This window comes from Lissotriton helveticus, chromosome 10 (assembly GCF_964261635.1).
Source record: "Lissotriton helveticus chromosome 10, aLisHel1.1, whole genome shotgun sequence".
NCBI classification, from domain to species: Eukaryota; Metazoa; Chordata; class Amphibia; order Caudata; family Salamandridae; genus Lissotriton; species Lissotriton helveticus.
Window position 1 is genome coordinate 387060615 of NC_136071.1, and position 25111 is coordinate 387085725.

General features: G+C 45.6%; 1 protein-coding gene across 1 annotated transcript in view; it reads right to left on the reverse strand.

The window, feature by feature from the left end:
- The window catches only part of CDK5 (cyclin dependent kinase 5), a 428946-nt gene that overhangs the window by 276482 nt on the left and 127353 nt on the right, over window positions 1–25111 (reverse strand). Inside the window, exon 5 of the mRNA XM_078662795.1 lies at window positions 10491–10547. Within this exon, the coding sequence (XP_078518921.1) occupies window positions 10491–10547 (57 nt within the window). The remainder of the gene's footprint in view (window positions 1–10490; window positions 10548–25111) is intronic.

Genomic DNA, 25111 nt, shown 5'->3' on the forward strand with positions numbered 1-25111 from the left:
GATGGTCCTTTGGACCCTCTAGGTGCCCTGTTAACTCGCTACATACCTAGTAGAACCCTCAGATCATCGGAGATGAATCTGCTTGTGGTTCCCCGTGCGAGGAAGGTCCGTTGGGGCAGTAGAGCATTTTCCATCGTTGCTCCTAGGCTTTGGAACTCTCTCCCTCTGGAAATTAAGGCCCAACCATCTTTGTCCCTTTTTAAAAAAGCGCTCAAAACTTGGTGCTTTATTAAAGCCTACCCACAATGAGAGCATATTTGCTATAGCTAGTTTCTTTTTGGTTAGGCGCCTTGACGCCCATTGGGCTTAGTAGCGCTATATAAATTTGCTTTCATTTCATTTCATTTCATAATCATAGGACATAGATTATGTGAAGTTAATAAATAAACAATTCTGGAAAAAGAGGAGTGAGCATTGGAATAAAAGGTACATTCTTTATCCGTAGGATGTTCCAATCTCCAAAAGTCTACCAATTTGGTAACAGAAAGGAAGGATTTCAAAGCAAAAAATGTCTTGCTAGGCCGGAAATTACAAGCAGAAGACTGGTCCAACAAAGGATCCCTGATAAGATTAAAATCACCACCTACTATAAGGGACATATTACCAATTTTGAGTACTTCAGCAGAAACATAAGACCAGAAGGCAGGATCATCAGATGTAAGAGCAAATATATTGACCACATTTAAAATGAGTTTGTCAATTTGAACTTTAGCATAAACAAATCTACCATCTGTGCCATGTTGATGAGACAATAGTTGTACCTGAGCTCTATGCGAAAGAAATGTAGCTACACCATTTTTAGGTCGAGGATTCAAGACCTCTTGTATATACTTTAGTATATACTTATATATTAGTATATACTTATATGTGTATGTGCTTTGTAGGCTCGGAAGATCAGCCCTAGGACTTGTCTGCTTTTCTTAGGAACTTTTTTTTTTTTCTGTTCAACCGCCTCTATTTAACTTTAACTGTCTGAATAGAAAAGGACCAGAATTGCTTTCTTCTGAGGGACTTTCTTTTTTAAATTTTTCTGGCAACTGCCTCGATTTAAGTTTCTTGATAGAAAACGACCAGCAGAAGTTACTAAAATACCAGAATCACTTTAGCATTCTCTAGATTCCAGTCCATAGAAATTGTCTTCCACAAGCACTCGTAGACAGTAATATTTTTTTTCAAATCTAGTATTTTCAGTGATATGACCACCAAACGCCCTGATTTTATATTAAAAACAGAGCATTGGGGAGGAGCTACGCTCGCAACCAAGATGGCCGCATAGGCTCCCGGCTCCGCTGACCTCCGTCCCCCGCCGGATAATCCTGTTACAAATCCTGACTTTCCACCCTGCCTCCGGGTGTGTGAATCGCTACGTTCCATTTTGGTGCAATCCCGGGATTTTTACCAGCTTTCTGGACGAAGTTACGTCGAGTTTTGATTTTGGGCCTACACCAGCTTGTGAGCCGGGGACTCAAGTACTGGCCCAGCCGGGTTCCAGTTGAATAACAACGGCTGTGGGTGATCATCAGGGTCTGGTCCTTGGATGTGGAAAATTTTTCAAGCCCGATTTTGACGGCGGTTGTTTCTCTAGCATTCAATCGATGGAGGGTTGACGAGGCACAACAGTGCGCTGAGGGTGTGGGTCCCTGGCCCGGAGACCCGGTCTCACCCCTGCCGGTGTTTTCCGGGTCGGGGTCTCCGCTTGGTGCCGGAACCTCGACCGCGGTAAGTCCCTGGTCTCCCTCTGCGACAGCCCGTCCCAGAATTACTCGATTCCCCCGGGGAAAGCCGGGACTCGGGGGGACGTGAACATGGATGTCTCGGAACAAGGTTCCGTGGGACGGGCTGAGTCTGAACAGTCGATACGATCTGTATTGGCAGCGCTCTGGGCTTTCCATTCCCAGGTGGAGTCCATTGTCCGGAAATCGATTGCAACTGCACACAGCATCGGCCAAGTGGGACCGGACCCTACACCGTCTCAATATCCTGATCAGTCCATATCACCAACGGCAGTCTCCGTAGCAGCGATGGGCCCCGTGCCACGAGAGGTGTCGGAGCTTCATTCTAAAGTGATGGCCGATGATCGTGTACTCGATGTGCCTTGTGGATCGCCAAGCCCTTCAACATCGCCTTCCGAGCTGGTTCTCATTGTCGCTCCCCTACCAGACGCTCGTGCTCGGAACTTTCTGTGGAATGCTTCGGTGTCTTATCCCTCTTCGAAGTCTTCAATATCCTTACAGGGACAAAAACGCAGAGTGCTTATATCGATGAGGGTCACCGTTGTCACCAATGGAACTTCTAGGGACCTTACAACTTCGCCTCGACCCACATGGAACTTTCCCGAACCATTTTCACATTTTGACTATCCTGCGGAAGAGACAGTCTGTTTGGAAGGGGGCCGTATGATTGACCGGAAGGGTCAAGGCTGAGACTGACTGTCGGGGTTTAGCACCATAGGTTTTTGAACTGGGTTCAGTTGCCATTGTGTTGACGGGAGGCAGGGTGGTGTTTACTGTTTCCCCTATTTCGTTTTTAGCTATGCTTGCCTATAGAGTTTTGTGTTTATTATGGGGATGTTTGGTTCTGGCGGGGGGGAGTGGGGGCCAAATGCCCGTATTGAGATGCTCCTCCTCCACTTTTTTCCTACTTTTAGGGATTAGTTAGCTGGGGCAACAGGCACACTGCTAGTGGGGTTGGGCTGTAGCCATCTGCAGGGGTGCAGGGTGGGGGGATGGGTTTTTTTGTGTTTTTTTTTGTTTCTATGGCCTTTTTCTTTTCCTACCTTTTTCTCTTCTTATACGAGATGTTTGTGAAGTATCCTGAGCTGCGCTGTTTTTCATATCTGGGTGTCATGGGCTCCTTTTTAAGTATCATGATTTTGTGGGTGGACAGGCTCTGAGGGCCTCGGCCTAGCAGGGTGGTGGATTGTCATGTCATTGCTCCTGCCAAATTTTTGCTAGTGTTGATGTCTTAGTAATTGCTTAACTGAGATGTATCGCTTCAATCTTTCTGCCTGTCCCCCTCCGTAATGTGTTTTGTTGTATGATACCAGATACGTCCACTTCTCACTCTTGCTTTCTTCAATTAATAAAAACATACATAAAAAAAAACAGAGCATTGGACTATACCATTTCCCCCTGAAAGGCAATATTTCTCTCCATGTGTTCCCATACCTGGTGTGTCACACAGTTTGGTGCTTACTCCCTCTATGTTAAAGAACAGTAGATGTTTCAGCACCCAGGCTAATGTGCTGCATAGCTGAATACATATAAGGTCCCAAAGGCGAGACCGATTGTATTGCAAATGCTTGTTACGTTTTGCAGCAGGAAACAAAACTTTAAGCCCTACCCAACCTTTAAAAATTATTTTGTAATATTTTATCTTCCACATGGGTTACTTGTACAAAACATATATCTACATTAAACTTTTTGAGATATTCTAAAGTTTTACATCTTTTAACAGGATGTCTCAGACCTTTCACATTTAAGGAAGCAACAGCTAACTTTCGTGGCCTAGACATATTATCCAATAATTAATGGAAGAGATTGAAAGAAAAAGAATAGCAGCCCATATAAAAAAGACAACACAAGACGAACAACATACAGAGAGGTCAGTCACGAAGACCTCATACCAATAGGACATTGAAGACGGAGGTGCGAAGCAAGAAAACCACTAACATAATCATAATGAGAGAATAACAACCTACATTAAGGACTATAGAGTGTTAGCCCGCAGAACCAGAAGGCTGAGAGTCCATGAGAATAGGATTATGTTGATCCAAAAATCTGATTACATCCAGGAGCTGAAAAAGACTTGGAGACATCAATTTTCCAGATGCGCATAATCGCAGGCCATATTTGTAACCAGCTTCTCGCAGACGAGGCCTCAATTCTGAAAATTGTCGTCATATTTGAACTGTCTCCTTTGCAAAGTCTTGATGAATAAAGACTTTGTTTCCTTCAATTAAGGGCGAAGGTATTTCTCGGACAGACTTTCATATGAGGAAGAGGTGATGATGCCTCAGAACTTTAAATATGATTTATCTTGGTTTGACCTGGTGAGGTATACGAGTCGAGGGAATCCTGTGAGCTTTATAAATCTCAAAACGTTCTGGAAATTTGATATTTATTATTTTGGGCAGAAGGTTTTTCAAGAAAAGACGACAACTCTGTCCCTCAACTCCCTCCGGGACATTAAATATGTGTACGTTTTATTGTCTATTTCTATTTTCCAAATCCAGTAAGGAGCATTGGAGAGAAGCAACCTGAGGAATAAGTGGAGCCATAGTAATGATGGCTTTAGTATTATCACTAATTTTAATCTCATTGTCTGCAACTCTCATTGATAATGAAGTCATATCTCTCTGAATATTATGATATCTGAAGATATCTGAAGAAATTGTCAATATTAATATGAATAGCTTGAATTTCTCCCAAATTTTTGCCAATGAATTATCTTGTGAGTCAATGGCTTGGGATTTGGTAGGAGGAGGTGAAACAACTTGTCTACGTTTATTTGATACTGTTTTGGAATCCATAATGACAGACAGAGAGCAAGCAAGTAATAATAAATACATTATACCACAAATAGCAAAGATGTTAAATGAAATATGGTATTCCGACGGAAAAATATGATTAATATGGCAAAAAATAGCCCCAAAAAGTCACAAAGCAGTGTCCAAAATAAAGCTTATTAGGGAATAAAAAAGGACAAAATCCCTTTAATTTTGTGCAGAAGTGAAAGTGGTGGCCAGCAAGAGGCAGGAACAAACCCCTTTAAGAGCTTTTGAAGGGAGGAGGTGCCCAGCATGTCAAGCCCGCCTCCTGTGCGTGTGCAACCCATAGAGAAAGCTGAGGGAAGCAGGAGCCCTCCCTGAGGACAAAATGAAAACGCCTACCGCTCTTCTCATGGAGGCACCAGACCTCCAAATTTCAGCCCACCGTCTCTGCAAGTATAAAGGAGCACCTGGGTTGAAAAGAAAGACGTGGTGCAGCCCTTATCGTCGTCGAAATTTTGCAGTAAATGCAGGTAAAAAATGGAGCTCAAGGCGCAGCTGCCGTCTTGGTTCGAGCGCGCAGCCGACTCCCCAGGTCTGGGTACTGCTGAAGGCATAACATCTGTACCAGGGTGAGACCACCACTTACTACCAGAGAGACCAGGAAAGGGTGGACAGCTAAAGCCATCAGATTTGCACACACGTAAGACCACTCAAACAATGCAGAGGTCCGGAGACCCCAGTTAAGGGATGGGCAGTTAAAGGCAGAGGCTTTGCACCAGGGTGAGACCACCACTTAACAACAGTTGAATTAGGGGCACGGACACAGCAAAAGGCACCAGGTTTGTGTACATGCAGTCCACGCAAAATGTGCAGTTAGGGGAGTACAGATCTGGACCCGTATGAGACAAATGCGTGATGCCTAGTAGAAGGCACCACAGTAGGCTTAACAACTGTCTGACTAAACCACCCAAGCTCAATAGAAGAGTTCTTTTTAGATTAGAAGAGGACCCTGAGCAGGACCATTAATGCAGAGATGAGACTAGCACCTAGCAGTAGAGGTGGTCCAAACTGGCATGAGGCACAGCTGTGGGTCCCCTGCTATTCAGTACTAGCTCTGGACATATAGCTGAAGCTAGAACTGCCAGTGGGAGTGGCTCAGGCCAACCGTTCTGGACATTTGAGGAGACCCTGGCGGCACCTGTGGGCAGAAGAGGCCCCAACACCGCTCCATGAAAGGCATGAAGTAGAATGGGGGGCTTGGATTTACAGAAATTATTTGAAGAATGTAAAATGTTTTTCACCAAGTGGGAGCAGACCCTCCCATGGTGGTTTGTGAATCCGGCTACAGGCACCCATCCTGTACTTTGCCCAAACTCTGTGGTCTAGACTCCCCTGCCCAACCCTGCTCCCAGCGTCTAATTGCTCAGACTCGAACCCAAGGCCAAACTACCAAAAGCGTTGAGATACCTTTGAAATGCACTATACAAATGATAAATAACAATAAATTCAATTGAGTGGGTGTTGTGTGTAGCGCCTGCTGGACCCTGGAAGCACTGTGTCCGCACAAGCATCACACTGCCTAGCCGCACCTCCCCAGCACAGGTCTCGCTCTGACTGGCGGACAATCACTCACCGCCTACAGGTTCTGCACAGAGTGAGCAGCGTTTTAGTTTCTGGGGCTGTGCACAAGAAGTTTATTTGTCAGTGGAACAGCATAGTGCCTTTATTCTGTGAGAGGACTCCAATGAGCGGGGCGGAGGGGGGGTGCAGGCTAATGTGAACTATATTGTGCAGAGTTGTGTTCTGTTAAGAGTTTTAGAACACTCACTATCCTAATACGAGGCGCTGAATGTTTTCACAGTTTTTCTCCTTACAAGGTGCACAATGGCTCTCTCGACCTCTCACATGAGCACGTGGCATGAAATGTTGCCCCACGCCTATCTCGTTGCCAGGACTGCAACCTGCTTATTATTTTGCAGTTAAATGTGGGTACACAATAAAAAATATTATATAAAAATAACAGTACCTGATAGTGGTTGGACACACCAACACTACCTTAGCAGAACCCTGCTAGTAGTTTAAGTTGGTGGAAGAGCAGAACCACACTACCGCCACGTAGGGAGGAGAATGCAGCTGCATCCCATCCCATGAGCAGGATGGAAGTGCAGTTGTCTAGAATATAGGTTTTGTTCTGGGGGGCACAGGAGATTAAGTGAACTGGTAAACAGCAGCGAGGAAATAGCGAAAGACAAAGTAGTGCACTAAAGGAAAACATATGACCCATAGTGAAAGGATTCATGTAGGAGGGACAGTCTCCGAGGAGGAACAAAATGACGGACTACTAAGTGCATTTACTAAGGATAACCCAGCACATGCGCTACCTAGGCGAGACTTAAACAGCGCCTGGCTGACCAGTGGAAGTTGAGCTGCCAGGTCAAGGGTTTCCATGAAAACAGTCGGCTGAGACTCCTCTAAATGAGGTGGGCGAATCCTGATTCACGATGGGGCTACTTCTCTGTCTAACTATAAATGTCATCCTTAGTATTACCTGCTTAGTCTTGATTTACAAGTTTTGCTATTGGTTACAACCTGGTTACACTGTGGGCTGAGAGAATTTCAAAGGTGGTGCCAAGTTCAAGTTTATTTATTTGGTTTAGTTCTGTGCTGAGAACAACAAACTTTAAAAAATGCATTTGTATTAAACATTAATAAGATAATGATTTCAATACAATTTTCAAAATGTTTTGAAAAATTTGAACAAATTATAACACACAAATTCATATGGCGGTGATTTAAGAAGTGAAATCAAACCTTGTACTGAAGTATTATTGCATGTTGTTTGAATTAATTTTAAGCACTGATTTCTGGCTTCAACTAATGTCAAATTAGGGCATACAAACAGAAAATGCTGCAAATCTTGCACTCCTCAATTACTGAGATCATAAATACTAGTGGCATTTTCGTTGTGGTTCCATCTAGAAGTAAGTGATTTTAAGGGGAGAATCCCAAGCCATAATAAAATAATGCATCACTGAACTCCATTCCTTAAGATACAACGAATGTACTGATGCAAATGTTTGCATTCTATTGACTCTGCATAAAGTTCATAATGATGCAATTTGGAACAATATTTAATGTTGAGATCGTAACTTATCTTCGGCGTTAACTGTTTTAAGAAGATCCTCAAGTGCGCAGGAGTCCAAGATTTCAATAGTGCAGTGGTACAGTCGATAATTTAAAAGCTGTAATTACATTTTGACTAAAAGTATACTTGGATGAATTGATCTCCAAAGTCTCAGTTTTTAATAACAATCGTAAGGTACCTTGTTCTGCATGTATAAGATTATACGCCCATTTTATGATGTTAGTGATAGCTCTGACATATGAGCTAACTAGAGAGAGCTCAAGACGCAGAGCTTTTCCAGGGAACTGCTTGATGGACTTTAATCATTTTACGCAGTATTTTCCCTTCTTTCGTTTGTATTTGTTGCCACGGTCTTACTGGAATGTACTCAAAAGCGTACGATAAAATGGGTGGAATTTTGGAACTAAAAACCTGTAAAAGAGGGTAAAAGTCCCTGTGCCTAAAGGAGGAATATAAATGTTGGAGAGCCCCGACATGTACGTCTGCTTTATGGCCCAAATGCTGCAGATAAGGGGGGGGAATTTTGTAATATTTGCGCAAATTTGTGCCCTACATTAGAATATTCTTTAATCACTTCTAGCGGTTTTCCCTCTCAAGTCCAATTACATTTTTTGTATTGTTTTCTTCCTCTGAACGGAACAATTTTTGTTTTAGTTATATTTGGAACTAGAAAAAATTCTTCTGTATATATGGTTAGAACTTGTAAATTCCTTTGTAGGCCGAATGGGGTAAGGTCTAAAATAACCACATCACTGGCGTACATCATAATATAGATTTTACACAGTGATGTTTTTTGGAGGAAGTTAATGATCTGTGTAAAACAATGCGGGTGATCACTTAAGTATAGAGAGAAAAGGAGGGGAGCTAAAAGGCAACCTTGCCTAAGACTGTTCGGTGTAACTTTTGGTCAAGTGAGTCCCTTCTCTCTCCCCATTTGTACTTGACACCAACTTTCTGAGTATAATGATGTAATTATATGAAAAAGATTATTCGAAATTCCAAATTTTCTAAATTTATTCCAGGGTATAGATCTGTCTACTCTGTCAAATGCTGTTGTAAAAATTTACAATGACAGAGTAGACGACCTGCAAATTTGACACAACATATTTATCTATTACTGTTTGTAGCACCGCTATGTTATCGGTGACGGAGTGTTTTTGTTGGAACCCAGCTTCATTTATAGGGATCACTCCGCTTGAGAATGCCCAGTCTTTCAGATGTTACTGGACGCCTGCCGCGAAGATCTTCCCTCTAGCATCCAACTAGGCAATCTGTGGATAATTGCAGGGAAGCAACTGAGAACCCTTGTTATAGGTTAGGATTACAATGCTCCCCATAAATGATTTTGTGATTTCACTGGTGGCATAGCAGTGAGAGTAGAGGTGAGCTAGGAACTTACTCATTCTTCTGGGTTGCTTTGAAGTACTTTTATCGGAATCTGATCCGGATCCATTGCAGCAGAAGATCTTGCATTCTTTATATCATATTATATTTGCGAGCTGCGGGAGCAAGGTTAGCTTGAATATTTTTCCCTGATTTGCCTATTGCTTGGTTCGAACTTTCTTGCATCAAATTTAATTTGTATAGGTTGTGTAGATATTTTTCCCATTCAGTTGGGGGAACTGGTGAGGCTTGCAGGGATTTCTTTGTACCTGTTTCTCTAGCAATTAAACTCCAGTATGTCTAATTATTTTTTTGTTTGTCTGCAATCTGATTACCAACCCAGTTTTGATCCTGTTGAGAATTTCGATTTTTTTTCTTTTTCCCTCCGGCAGTGATTCATTATGTTTTTGATTTCTTGGTGTCTAGTCTCTAAGAAATGTAGAAATCGGAAGGAAATTTGTTTATTTAGTGCAATTTTTCTTTTATCTGGGTTCTTTCTTTTACGATTTCCCGCTTGGGAATTCCGATGTTTTAAAATATCCTGTAGGGATAGCAAGATGGTGCCAGAAAAAGAACTTATGTCATAATCTACTACTTCATTGGGACCATTCACACTTTTCTATGCTTTTTACTGCTTTGGCACATTGCTTGTTTACTAGATATGAATGTACTATTTCTCCAGCAGAGTTGTGGAGGTGAGGCTATAGAGTAAACACTAACATCAAGATCACTTGGTAGTGCTGCGCAACTTTCATGAAACAAATAGCTGTTATGATGGTCATTTTTAGATAGATCTGGAGAAGGTTAAAAAATGTAAACTAATGCAAGTATAGTTTCCCATGATAGCTACTTCAAACAGGCTGCTACTGTCAAAGCGTCCAGTCAGAGTGAGCATTGAAAGCAGAGTTGAAATTAGTTTTAGGGAACACAGGAAGCATTGATTGGCAGGTCACAGCTGGCATTTTAAAGGTGGCTTGAAAATAGAAAACATCCCTGTTAAAGCGGACATGCAAAATATAGCTATTAACTTTCAGAGTAGGTATGGGGCAACAGGTCTGTCAGACTCCAAATGAGGTGATGGGAAGCCTAATAAGAGTAACCATAAAAGGGGAGTTAGGCAAGTCATAGGATGCATAGGAAGAGAGACAAGTTGCTCAGTTATCAGGAGTTCATGCCTCCCTCTGCTTCTACCACATTCCCGTCACCACCACTTATCCAGATACCAGTGTCCCAAGGCGGGTGCAGGGCAGCCAGGACACCACTCTTGCAAAAGAGAACTTGAGAAAATAGATTTCCTGGGGCAAATGCTTGCATAATGAAAAGAGAAAGCATAAAACCAGTGTCCCTAGGTAGGTTATGCTCTAACTCAACGAAACTTGAGAATAAGGGAGGGCATATACAAAATAGGCAAATGATGCCCCTGTAGTGAAACTCTCAAGTGGAGCATCAAGTTTCATGTCACACACTCACCTTTACTATTTCTGGATCTAGGTCACCATTGCAACTGTCAAAATATTTCTTCAGGTCCTGCAGGAGACATAAGCAAAGACAAATTAGAGGTCCATTGTGGAACAAAATACCTACACTGCAAAAAAAACAATAGAGAAAGAGGTCAGAAAAAAAAAGATATTGGTGCAAAACTGTTTATCATCACTAACCCCGAACAAAAGACCTTGACAATAACAGGGTGCATTCACACAAACATCAAGCTTGACTTTAGGTGTGAAAGAGTCAACACAATCAATCAAGTTCACCAAGGCTATTATCAACTACACTAAAGCACAGTCTAACTTTATATATGGTTTATGTGATCTCACAAAGTCACTTACACTGTGAGAAAAAAAAAACTATAACATAAAAGGTCCACAAAGGTAACAGTGCCTGGCTCTCCCAGGCAGGGCTTCTTGCCGGATGGTGACTTGGTTTGTGGATCCACAGAGACATCATCCATCCACAAAGAGTCAGCTTATGTGGGCAAAGTCGAGGACAGGACATAGACCCAAATCATCATAGCAGGTTGAGGGTGAGGGACTGGGGCAGAGGATGGACTACTGGCCTTGGGAGCTGTACTGGGGACTGTAGTACAGACAATGGGGAAGTTGAAAGCGGCAATAGAAAATGTGAGAGTGTCACCAAGACATTGGTCCCTCTGGCCTTCACTTCATACTCTGAACATTCAGGAAGTCGAAGAAAGGGATGGAGTATAGCACAGAGGCAAACCCTGCAGCCACATCTAAGGAGGATTTAATGGGTATGGGTTCATGTAGTAAAACAGGTTCTTTTTTTCATGGTCACCCCCACTTTTTGCCACTGGAACTGATGTTTTAGACTGATGTGCACTGAATTCCTGTGAACTAGAACCCAAGTGCTAGTGCTCTTTCCCTTAAAACAAGGTAAAATGGACTAACTGTAACCCAATTGGCAAACACTTTAGCACCCCTGTAAGTCCCTAGTAAGTGGTACCCCTGATACATAGGGCATGGGTACTGAAGGGGGTAACTCGGGCTGCAGTATGTATTACGCCAACCTACGGGACCCCCATACAAACTACACACTGCCATTGCAGGCTGCGTGACATGGTGCACACCATGAGTGAAAACACGACATGCCACACTCACTGTTTGCCATGCCAAAGTCACTGGATATAATATATGTAAGTCACCCCTTCAGCAATCCTTGTAGCCCTACGGCAGGGTGCATTATATTGAATCTGCAAGAGCACCAATGCCCCTGTGCGGTCTAGTTCAATTACCAGACGGTACAAGTGAACAGGGAAGCCATCTTGAGTATATGTACTGGGCACTGGTCATTACGAATTCCTCAGCTACACGATGGCTTTACTGGAATCTATGGTGTTTGGAATCAAACGCCTTGTCTCAATAAATCTGTACTGTTACCAGTACTAGATTTATTAGAACATGCAACCAGGGGGGCACCTTAGAGGTGCCGCCTAAAAAACCTTCCTTTTTAGACCCATTGCAGGTGAGAGCCCACGCTCTCTGAGGCCAGAAACACCTCCTCCAGCAGGATGGCTAGACTGTAGAGACCAAGTGATTTGGCTGATTCCTGGTGGAGCTACCATATAGCTAAAGAGGAGACGGGTTGTGGACTCCCCCCCCCCCCCCCCCCCCCCCTGCCATCACCTACCCAGCCGGACCTTGGACAGATCTTCCCCTAGTCTCCGCATCCTATCTTCCTCCTACCCTTTACCCTATCCCCTTACCCTTCCTTGCGCCATTCACCTTGTCCCCTATGTTCTTTAAATGCTTTTCTTGATACTTATGTAATTTTTAACTGATGTAAATTGCAACATTATTGTTCCTCAAGTAAAGCGCTCCGTTTCCCTTGGGTCTAGCCAGCGCTATATAATAACTCATTAATTTAAATTTGTTCCCATTTAGTACTCTTTCTCTCTTTGTCTACTTCCCTAGCTCCTATCCCCTCTCTCACCTTGCCTGCTAGTCTACCTAGCCTCCTGTCATTTGTGCCCTTTGACTAAGCACTCCTTCTCCCCTTGTTGGGGAAAGATCCAATATTTATACTCTGGAGTCTCAGCAAACCCGCTGAGAGAGTCAACTGCGCCAAGTGAGCCACTCACAGCTGAGGTATGGTATGGCACCCCTTGCCAAAGCACTCCCTCTCCTCTTTTTTGGGGAAGGATCCAGTATGTAGGCCTTGGAGTCTCAGAGACCCCTCTGAGAGAGTCCACTGCGTAAAGGGAACCTCCCACAACAGAGATAGAGAAGTGATACCACTTCCCCTGGGATCACAGCCTACTGGACTTTGGACATTGCTTTGACTCGTCTACCGGTTTGTGTCCCCGTCGCCCTTCCTCTCCTCTTTCCATGCTGTGTCCGTCACCCTCCTCTTCTCTTCCCCCCCCTCATTACACCTCACCTGAATCTTTCCCCTTGCCTGCTTTTCCCCTTACGTATTTGTGCTTATTGTTTTATCTCGACCTTACAAGCAACTATGTTGCCATGCTCTAATAACTGTATAACCTTTGTAACAATGTAACCTGTAACTATGATCTGATGCTCATGTAAAGCGCTCTGATACCTCAGGGTCTAGCCAGCGCTATATAAAACCTTTAAAATAAATAAAATAAATCAATAAAATCAAGGCCAAGGGCTTCAAAGCCCCTGTTGCCTCTGATATGCAAACCCGGCTTTACCTAAGACCTGAGGCCAATTTGGCACCAAGATAGGCAGGACATTAGTTATACAAGTAGGCATGTTGCACACCCCTAAAGTGAACTGCCTGATGTGCCCCACAAAAGAAGGGTTCCACCATCTTGTTTTTGGTGGAATTAGGAATTCTGGGACAGGTCTATACCCACTCCCCACAGTGTGGTATATATATATATATATATATATATAAGTGGTCATATAGAGGGTGTAGTGACCCCAAGGGTACGTAGCCCATTGGATACCACCCTTTACTCCCCTTAACAACCCTAAATTTTGTATTTAGGTAGTCCCCTGACACCAGGAACTCAGATTTGTCTGTCTGAAAGGAGGAGAACACAGAAAAGACGAAGACGCAAGAACTGTATATTAGCTGGGACTTTGGTGCCAAACCCTGCCTACCTGCTCCCGTCTCGACAATTGCAAAGACCCGACTAGTCCTGCAGCTGTACATCCTAACACAGGCTTGGAGGGCTGCCAGAACTTCGTCGACCTAAAAGATGAGCATCCAACAAGAGCTGAGTCCCTTTGGGTTCTGCCAGACTTGTTCTGCAGTCCCCACTTGCAGCTGTTTTAGTGTTACCGGTTTCCCCCACTGACTTCAGCGGTAGCGTTCGAGGCTACCCAAGCGGCCAGCACCTCTGCCCCTAGACACACCAGGGCAGGTAAACAAACTACTGGTGGATCGAAGGACCTTGGCCCCTACCTACTTTAAGGCAAGAAGAGCAACCTTGTAACTCGATTGCAGGCATACCTATGCAGTGTATGTTTCTCCCCTAGGATAACATTGCCACACTCGAGGCTCATGCCTTAAATATGTCAGCTGTAATTTTTTTGCTGTTTGATAACGTCTAAAGTAGTTACATGATTCTGATGAACTTGGTGTCCAAATTATTATTAAAAAATCAAGGTTATTTTTCTAAATGGGTCTCTAGTTTCTTCTTGAGTGTGTGTCTCATTTATTGACTGTGTGTACAACAAATGCATAACACTACCCTCTGATAAGCCTAAACTGCTCGCCCACACTAACACAACGAGAGCATTTGAGATTATTAATTTAAGCCCTGTAAACCAATAAGGGCCGTCTGAACTTCTAAATTGTGTATCTCATTTTGGTACACTAAATAAAAAGCCAGCTTCCGACACTGGCGGATCTGCAGTGGAGTACAAGACTTTGCATTTGCAGATATCACTTAGTCAATAGGTGATTCCACGAAGAAACCCTCAACTGACTTTAGTCAAAATCTATTTTTGCTAAATTTTCGATTTTCTATTTTTATTCTAATCTAAACTGTTAGGGCCTTGTGTTAAGTCCCCCAGTCCTTTTGAAAAATGTAAAAAGGGTGCTAGTTAGGCCATTAAAGCCTATTTAGGATTTGTTGTTGATTTTCTAAAAAGGTCCCACCTGCACTAACCATGACTAGCAGGGAGGAGAGAGTCAAGGGGCTCAACCTGACTCCTTATCTACAACTTACTGTGATAAGGAGAGTGCATACAGGAGAGCTACTCAGAGGTAGCCGGAGAGCTACCATGAACTCACAAGCTACTCAATGAAGAAGCCTGATACAGACTGTTTACTACCGTGAAACTTGAAGAGATACATGCAGCCCTCTACAAAGCATTGGAAAATAGACTTTGGGCAACGCTATCACAATTAGATGCCACTTTCAATCAATCAATAACGAAAAGTAGTGTCCAAGTTGAAGATCGGCTCACTCAGCGATTGTTACCATGTCCTCTTGCACACCTTGTCACAGAAAAACGCGCCACTTTCAGCTTTGCTAAAGAAAATATCAAAGTTATTGTGCAGACAGGCATAGGGTGCGGTGCAGCAGCCCCAGATACTCCGTGGCAACCAATCGCCAACGTAAGGGACACGTAGACTAAGGCAATCCGGGAAATAGCAATGAGGCTCATAATGTGACTTCCAGAACTCAACAGAGCAGCCATGTGGTGCATGCAGGGCCAGGGCAGCGTCCAGCACAAACCTCTCGGCACCACCGATTCCCAGATCAGGGTGCAAGAAAAGAACCTTCATCTCCATGATAGTCAACACTACAACCCATTCAACCCTGCACGCTGACAGGTGATTTAAGCTAGACTACGCCATGTGATGTCCACTTACACGTCCCTTTACAAACTAAAGCATGAGCACAGGAGCCTTAGTTATTCACTGTAAACAGAATGGCCATCTTTATTTAATGGCAAGGCACAGATGCCAATATTATGCATTACTCCTTTATTGCCCCTCATACAAGGCAGCAATAAAGAATTTAGAATTAGAATAGAACATCTGTAAAATTCTAGAACTCTTTAGAACATGCAATATAACACAGAACATGCATTCATCTTTTGTTGCTGCTCATACACAGATAAGTACTTCAAGCTACTTCTGAGGTGTATGAGAAGATGTGTTAATGGGTGACAAAAGAAACAGGTTTTGAAAGAGGTTTATACAATGCATGTTATATGAGGTTTACGACTGAGCATGTGGTATGGTTCCAAAATAAAATATGTGACAAGGGTTTTTGGTAAACGAAATGGAGTGGTTTCAAGGAGAGTTTTAACTATATATGACAAGTTTTAGGCTAGGCTTGGCATGTTAGCTTGGGAGGCAAGGAATTTGTTTTGAAGACAGCTGATTAGGGAAGTTCCCGGTTTGTCAGGGTTTTTAGTTGGTTTCCGAGCGTGTCAAAATTTTTGTATGTTGTAGATAATTGTTTGTGAGCTAAGGCGGTGTAAAAGGATGGAGTTTGTTTATTTTGTGAGAGCGCGTAAATAGACTAGGAGGCCGGCTGTTTTTTCGTTTTTTAGTGAACAGTAAGTAATTGATTAGAACACAGCGATGTGAAAGGCTTTTGCGAGTCTGTCATTTGTGGTGCACGTCTAAAATTGAATTTTTTACAATAAGGGTCTGCCGTACTCGTCGTGTGCGGCGGCCATTTTGTTAAATTAGGATTAGAGGGATTTCTAGGCTTGGAAGGCTAGGCGGCCATATTTTGGGCAGGAATTTATTTTGTGAGTTATTTACCTAGGCGCATATTGGAGTTTTGTCAGTCAGCTGCGATTTTGACAGCTACAGAGAGTCGGAAGGCAAAGGAAGTTGCAAGTATTAGTTTTTACAGAAAGATCACAGTTTAACCATCGATCAGGATAAAGGGAACGTTTGAGAGCATAAAATGAGAGAGTATATGGATAAACTGTTTGGAGATTTGGCTGAAAGAATGGGCAGGAAAATGGTAGTGTAGAGAGGCATTTGAAATAAAAAGGTGAATTGAGGAATGTAGATAACTAAATGTTTTGGTCGACTGTGGAAGTTGATGCGGGCGCTAGTGGTTCTAAGGAGGATGGCACAAAAAAGGGTTTAAAAAGTAAGCGTACTGAGGTGCATAAAGATTATAGAGGGACTGGGCATAAAGCTTCAGGAGGTGCTATAAAGGCCAAAGAAGATACTATAAAGGCAATAGGGAAGAGTCATAATGTTCTTCTTGTGATGAGACATATTCAAGTTGAAATGTAGAGTTATCATGCTCGTCGGGATTGGACGAGACTGAGGAAGAGAGTGTTAAAAACAAAAGAAGATGGGACAAAAAAGAATAAAAGTGGAAATGGGTGATTTTTGTGACCAGCAAGGAGAGGAAATGTTTGATCCTTTACTAATACAGCACCCTTTGTCACCTCAGTTGTCGCCAGCAGAGCATGTGGCTCAGTATGTATTATATTGGATATGCAGGAAGATCATGGAGGTGGTTCGGACAAGGCCACGTTCCCAGTGCCCAAGGCATACCCTGCAATCTAAGGTGGCCTAATTTTAAGAGTTGGGCCTGAAAATGTTGAGTTTTCGCAACAAAATTGGCAGAGACCCTACGAAAGGGTCAGATAAGGGCCTGAAGGGGTGCCAAGATAGGGTCTTGGATATTTTGGCACCACTTAAGAAAGTGTTTGATCTGTGAGAGGAGGTACATACTAATAATGCAGGTGTAGATGTATTTAAGCTTTGCCAATGGGTCCAGAGGGCAGTATGCTTATTGGGCAACACCAATGTGGCCTTGCGTATGGAAAGGCACAAAAGCATTCTGTAGGAATGGCTGTGTATATACTATACCAAAGTAAGGTATATTGTGCACAGAGTACAGTGGACATCTAATTCATTAAAGAAAGTGTCAAAGGACATACATAAGGTTTTTGGTGGGACCAGGAGAAAGCGGGGTCGATTCCCCGGCTGAGGACAAGGGATCACTTATGACTCTTTCACACAAAGGTTCATATCCTATGGATATGGGTATAGATCTGAGCAAGGACGTTTTTATCCGCAGAGCACAGGGATGCGTTGAAAACGGAGTGAGAGGAGAGCAATAGAAGGAACAGATGAGTTTAAGATGGGGCCTTTCATATACCCTAGTAGAACTGGGCGGCAGACTAGCTCAATTTCTTTCGAGATGGAGAGAGATTACACAAGATCCTTGGGTGATATGGATGATTCAGAGGTATCGTAAGGATTTTGTACGGGTACCAAAAGGAATGATATCCAAGACTTCTACGGTTTTCAAAGGAGCATGAAAGGTTCATAACACAAAAGGTGGATGTGCTTTTCAAGAAAGGGGCAATCAAGAGGGCAGAACAGAGTACAACATGTTTCCTAAGCAATATATTTTTAGTTGAGAAGGACAAAGGGGTGAGACCGGTAATAAATCCGAAAGATCTAAACAATTAGGTGTTTTACAATTACTTCAAGATGGAAGGGATATGCATGTTGAGAGACTTGTTAAGAAAAGGGGATTGGTTAACAAGGCAGGACTTGAAGGATGCTTATTTAACAATCACGGTTTGTGTAGAGCACAGAGATTACCTACATTTCAGGTGGGAAGGGAAGTGATGGAGATTCAAGAGTCTGCCATTAGGACTGACATCAGCTCCGTGGTGTTTTACGAAGGTCATGAAACCTGTGATGGCTTGGTTGAGATCGAGAGGGGTACGGTTGATAGTATATTTGGATGATGTGTTGATCATGGCAGAGAAAAGGGAGTTAGCTGTGAGGATGTTGGAGGATATAGGATTTGTGGTGAACAAGGAGAAGTCTTGTTTGATACTAGTGCAGGAAATAGCTTTTTTAGGTTTCCAGATACAGAACCTGGAGGGTGTGTAGAAGTTACCTAGGGGAACAAGTGAAGAATATACGCAAGGAGCTGAAGAGAGTGAAACAGTTAGTTCAAATATCTTTGCGTCAGATAGCAAGGTTGTTGGGTCTCTTGTCAACATCCATTCAGGTTATTTTTCCAGCACTCCTGCACTATCGGGCTATTGAAAAATTGAAAGGTTATCATATACGTTTAGGAGTTAAGTATTCACAGATGATAGAGAAGAGCCAGGAGGCAAATGGTGGTGAATTGGTGTTTAATTAACATGGAGGCGTGGAGCGGAAGGGATATTTTTGGGGAGGTCCCTTAAGTGGTGATAGAGTTGGATGCAAGCCTGCACTGTTGGGGAGCAAGGTGTGGAATGGTGACAATGGGAGGCCATTGGTCAGAGAAGGATTTACCTATCAATTGTTTGGAGTTACTGGCAGGATCGTTCACAGTGCTGAGTTTGTGAAGAATCAGGTAAGGTGTAGTGATCTGCTGAAAATCGACAATGTTTCCGTGGTCTGCTATGTCAACAAGCTGGGAGGCCTATGATCCAGAGGGTTAGCAGAGTTGGCAAAGGAGTTTTGAGATACTGCTTGGACAGGGGGATTATGGATTGGGCCTAATATATTCCTGGGAAGAGTAGTCATAGTGAAGTCCTTTATTCGATCCGATAAAAATTATCATAAAAGTACATATATAAAACCGATTTCAAATATACAATTCCATTTTAAGGTTGAAAATACAATAGTTCATTTTATCCATAATAAAAATTTGAGAATTACAACTATAAAAATTGTCAGTTTCCATGGTTTAATCTTCGGTAAAATAATATTCCTCCAGTAGCTACTTCTAGTTTTGGCTTTTTCCTTTTTTTCATACAGGCCCATAGGAAAAAAGCTAATGTAAAACAGGTGAAGGGATAAGATACACTTTAAAAAAATATAGTGCCACCCTGCATTGTTTAAAATTCATCTTCTGTAATATCGGTTTTAAGTAGTCATTCCTCTACTTCTTATACAGTTTGCAAAATAAAACCGGAAAGGCGTATAGAATACCGCAACTTCACTCACAACGAAAAGCGTCTCCTAGCGAGTGCCGCCTTGGAAATTCCAACGCGCAGAATTGCTGACATTGCTCGTTCTCTTTGGTGGCGAACAGATCTAACCAAGGCTCTCCCCACTGCTGAGAGAGACCGTGAACCACCTCTGATTGAGGATGCCATTCGTGGTCCATCATGCACCTGCAGCGGGGTTGTCCGCCCTGGCGTTCAGTGAACCTGCCAGGTGTTGAACCACCAGGGATATGCCCTGATGTTGCAGCCATGTACAGAGGCGGAGGGTCACTTGACATAGGATCCACGACCCCATCCCGCCTTGTTTGTTGCAGTACCACATGGCGGTGGTGTTTTCTGTGAACACCTGCACTACTCCCCGGACAGAGGGAAGGAATGCTTTGAGTGCAAGACGGATCGCCCGAAGCTCCAGAAGGTTGATGTAGAGCCCGGACTCCACCGGAGACCAGAGGCATCTGATCTCCGCCTCTCCCAGGTGGCCGCCCCATCCCAGAAGGGATGCGTCTGTCACCACTGTGTGTTCTAGTTGGGGAAGGGAGAGGAATCTGCTGTTGACCCAATCCTGGTTTGTGAGCCACCACTGCAATTGTCATGCAGTGCCCTCTGAGATCCGGACGCAATCTGACAGATTCCCCCAATGCTGAGCCCCCTGGAACTTCAGGTCCCGCTGCAGAGTCCGCATATGCCACCTGGCATTATCGACCAGCAGGAGGCCATGAGCCTCAGGGTCATCCTGACCGAAATCCGGGATAGGCGCTGAAAGATTGGAATCACAGCCCGAATATCGCAGACTCGCTGTTTGGGTGGATAAACCCAAAACTGTGTTGTGTCCAGAACCGCTCCGATGAAGAGGCGCTTCTGAGAGGGGGTCAGGTGTGACTTCGGCACGTTGATGGAGAACCCCAGAGAATGCAGGAGGTCGGCCGTAGTCTGGAGGTGGGTGACGACAACCTGGGGCAAGCCCGACTACAACAGCCAGTCGTCGAGATAGGGAAGGACTGGAACCCCTGATCTGCGCAGATGAGCTGCGACCACCGCCATCACTTTCCTGAACACCCGAGGGGCTCTGGTAAGGCCAAAGGGGAGCATGGTAAACAAAGTGCTTGTGGCCTACCGTTAACCGCAGGTAACGTCTGTGGGCCGGGAAGACGGGGATGTGAAAGTAAGCGTCCTGCAAGTCCAATGCTACCATCCAGTCTCCAGGGTTGAGGGCAGACAAGACCTGAGCGAGTGTCAACATCTTGAACTTCTCCTTCCGGAGGAAGCGGTTGACGTGCCTGAGATCCAAGAAAGGATGCAGGCCTTTGTCCTTCTTGGGTACCAGAAAGTAGTGGGAATAGGAACCATGACCTACTTCTGGGGCAGGAACGCGCTTGATGGCACCTTTGGCCAAGAGTGCCGAAACTTCCCGTTGAAGAAGGGCCAGGTGATCCTCCGACATGCGATGGTACTGAGGTGGCATGGATGGAGGGGTACTCTCGAAGGGGAGGGAGTATTCCCTTCGGACTATTTGCAAAACCCACCTGTCCAACGTGATGGTAACCCAGTGGGCGAGGTGATGGAAGATCCTGCCGTCCAATGGCGTTTGGTGGTCCTGAAAGGTCGGACTAGAAGGGTTTGGAGGCTGCTGCAGAGGGGGCTGTGGTGGACTGGCCCACCCGCTGGCCCCCAGACCCACCCAAGTGGTTCCCACGTCCCCGGCACGCGCTGGGCCTGAAAAGCTTGCGCCAGCCTTTGGCTCTGGGCCGAACGTAGTGGGGCGCCCCTTCAGTAGCCACGAAAGGGGCGAAAGTCAGGCAGCACTGGCCGGGTGATGGAGAGGCCCAAGGACCTGGCCATAGCCAGAGAGTTCTTAAAGCGCTCTAACTCGTTGTCTGCCTTCTCGCAGAAAAGGCAACGGTCATCAAAGGGCATGTCCTTAAGGGTGGATTGGACACCCCCAGAAAAACCAGTCGAACGCAACCAGGCATAGCGTTGAAGGGCTGCTGACGTGGAAATCGTCCTGCCAAGTGCATCGGCGGTATTCAGCCCACAGTGGATGGTAAACTTCGCTGCATCTCTCCCCTCGGCAACTGCATGGGATGAGTACGGCCCGGGCCTCCTTCGGGCACTGAGGCAGCACCTGTGCCACCGTATCCCACACAGAGTGGGTGTAACGGCCCAACAGACAGTGTTTACCGACCACAGTCCCAAGCTGGCAGAAGAAAACATTGTGGAGGCTTAAACCACCAAGCTCTCAGGGGTGGGGTGTTGGGAGAGGAAAGTGGGGTCACCCGGGGCCAGGCAGTGGTGTCGGGCAAACATCCTGTCCACAGGAGCCCCTGTGTTGGGCTGGACAAGGTACCCAAAAGGATGTCCGTTACGGCTTCATTAAACGACATATTTACAACAAGGGGTGGTGATGGACAGAGTCTCTGAATTAAGCAGAATACTCTCACCCAGTCAAGAGATCAGGGCTAGATCCAACACCGTTTTTTAGCTCATTGCACCATCCCAGTTTCAGAACCTGGCTGTATGCAAATTAGTCTGTCCCTGGCCCAGTGCATCATGGGAACAGGGCAGACCAGACTACAAAAGCCAATTCTTACACTGGGAAGGAAACAAGCTTCCGGGGACCGGTTTCTGGCATTTCAGCCGTCTTCGGCCCGGCTTGCTTGAATCCTGATGGTGCAATGAGCAAGGGACTCACATCAGAGTATACCCTTCCACGCTTAGGGTGGACAAAAATATTTACAAGGGGTGGTGATGGACAGAGTCTCTGAATTAAGCAGAATACTCTCACCCAGTCAAGAGATCAGGGCTAGATCCAACACCGTTTTTTAGCTCATTGCACCATCCCAGTTTCAGAACCTGGCTGTATGCAAATTAGTCTGTCCCTGGCCCAGTGCATCATGGGAACAGGGCAGACCAGACTACAAAAGCCAATTCTTACACTGGGAAGGAAACAAGTCATTAAACGACAGCAGGGGCTCCAAAGAGCTCGCTGACGGTTGAAGGACCTCTGTCAGGAGGTTAGTCCTGGTTGCAACCATAGGTAGCTTGAGGTGGAGAACCTTGGCCGCCCTACGCAACACCACTGCGTATGACGCTCTCTCCTCTGTAGCCACGGTAGAAGGAGACAACTTGCCTAGGTCGGGGGAGGTATCCAGAACACTGGCATCACCCAGTTCCTCTCTCCAGTTCTGATCGTAATCCAACTGGTCTTACAGAGGGTCACCAAACTCCACGCAGACTTCCTCACCCTCCTCTGGCTGAAAATGGCCAAGGTGGAACACAGGGACAAAAGTACCATCCGCGCCAGATCCGGCGTTGGTCGACTCCAGTCCGACTCCGTATCCACATCGGGGTGGGAGTCCAGCCGGCGCAGGTGGAGGTGTAACGAGGTCGACCAGCGCCGATCCACATCCATGCCTGGATCCAAGGGGGCCCTGCGGTGTAGAGGCCGCCATCGTCAAAGGCCTAGGGCCCCCAGCTTAGTCTGCAGGGCCAGAAGGCGCGCTTGCTGAGTCCGGCTGCCCAAAGATGCCGTGCATCGCTTCGTAAAAGCTGGGCAGGTGTTGCTCCCAGTCCCGTGAAGGGAGAGAAGGTCGGAGTTGACTGTGAAGGCCCTCACGCAGAGCCACGGAAGGGGCACCACCCGCAATCCGTCACATCGGCCGACGGATAAGGGGAAGTCGAAGAGAACTGATGCTTCTTCGACTTCTTCTTGTATTTCGACTTACCTGACCCTGAGTGCGAAGACTTACAAGAGGAGTAATGATGTCTCCGCTATCGGTCCCTCGACCTCCCACGCGACCAGGACCTTGAGCGACTAGGAGCCGACTGCTGTCCCTCGAGGAGCTTTCGGGACTGCTCCCGCAAAGACTCTGGGGTCAGTCGGAACACGACTTGGGGGTCATGGTCGCACTCCAGGCACACACGGTGCAGATCCGTCACCGACATTAGTCGGTTACAGGAACCGCATGCCTTGAAGCCGGGCATCCCTCGTGCACCAGAAGTCGGTTTGAGACTCAAAAACAATGTAAACAAAACTCGCAAAAAAGTTAATAAAAAAGTAACTGGGGGTATTGCTGTCTCCAGGTCTGCGCTTGCTGGCGCGGAAAAAGAAAGAACTGACATCAGCTCACGAGGGCGGCGTCTATGTAGCTACCGCAACATCATCCCGGTGACCACTACGCCGGACGTGGAGTCGACCGACGCCACATTCTGACGCGCAGGGGACTGCTGACAAAAAACTTTCCAGATCCAGTCTGGCGCCTGGGAGTAATTCTAAGGTAAGGAATCTATAACTAACTGTTTCTTTCAGATAAGATGCGTGCACCTACGATGCCTCCCTAACTAGATGTACCTAGCATGTATGTAGGTGTTACACCAAGACTCCCTCTAAGATAAAGTCAACCCCATTACCTGAAGTGAGAGACTGTGGGACCCAGTCCTGTAGTCGGGTTGGACACCCCGCAAGGGTTTTTTAGACCACTGCGAGCTGTAGTATTGCCACAGAAGCCATAAGGTGTACATGGACTCGAAACTCGACAACTTGAGTTCATCAGCACCATGATGGCTTCACTGAAACCAGGAGTGTTTGGTACCAAAGTATTCCTCACAATAAACCCACACTGATGCCAGTGTGGGATCTATTGTAACATGTTCTCAGAGGGCACCTCAGAGGTGCCCCTGAAAACCTACCGACCCTGGTTTGGGCACTGACTGACTTTAGGCAACCTGCCACACACAGGCAAGTTTCTGGACCACAGGGTGGAGAGCCTCTGCTCTCTAGGACCAGAAACAATTAACATCCTGAGCAATTATGTCACACCTCCTCCCCCAGGATGGGCCAGTCCTCAAAGGGAAAGCTTCAAAGGCCTGCCGCCTTTGTAACGCGACCCCCAGCCTCTGCTGCTAGCAGCAGATGGCAGCCCCCAGTTTACCACCCTCCTCACTTTGGGTGAGAAGTCCGCTGGAAAACATAGAAAGGCAGGAGGTGTACCCACTCCAGCCAACTCCACCACTCTAAAACCCCCCTTAAATGTTGTATTTAGGTAGATCCCCAGACCTAGAAACTAGATTCCAGCAAACCTACGAAGGAGGATGAAGAAGATGCCGTGCAGCAAAGCCTAAAGATGACTACTAACTTGGCCCCTGCCCAACTGGCCTGTCTCCAGCTTTAAAAACTGTGTGAAGAAGACTACACTTGTCCTGGGGCCAGCGACATCCAGAAACCCGAGGAAGATTGCCTGCTCTTTAACAAAGACTAGATCTTCCAAGGACACCAGTTCTGTCCCCAAGAATCCAACCCAAAGGACTCCGGTGCCCTCTGAATCTGCGAGTCCTGCCCACTCTGCACCCGGAGCCTACGGCCCGTGTACATTTGGCCCACCGACTAGGAATAGGTTCCTCAGTGATCTTGACCTCAAGTCCAGCCTTGGCTAACCCTCCTGGACTCCACGATGACACCTGCCGCCTGAATCCAGAAGCTCCAACTGACAGGCTCCGGTAAGAAGACTCTAACATCTAAAGGCACTCCTGCACTTGAAGCCCCTGTGCCATGGTGAGCTGAATCGACGGTGCCCCTACAACCCCCTACATCTCTACTAACTTCTGCTGTCATTGATCTCCCGCCTGCAAACTCTGGTGCGCTGCCTGCAGCCTGTTTGTTGAAAACAGAATCTCCATTGAAAAGCATTAGGTGCCCGATTCTGAATTTGC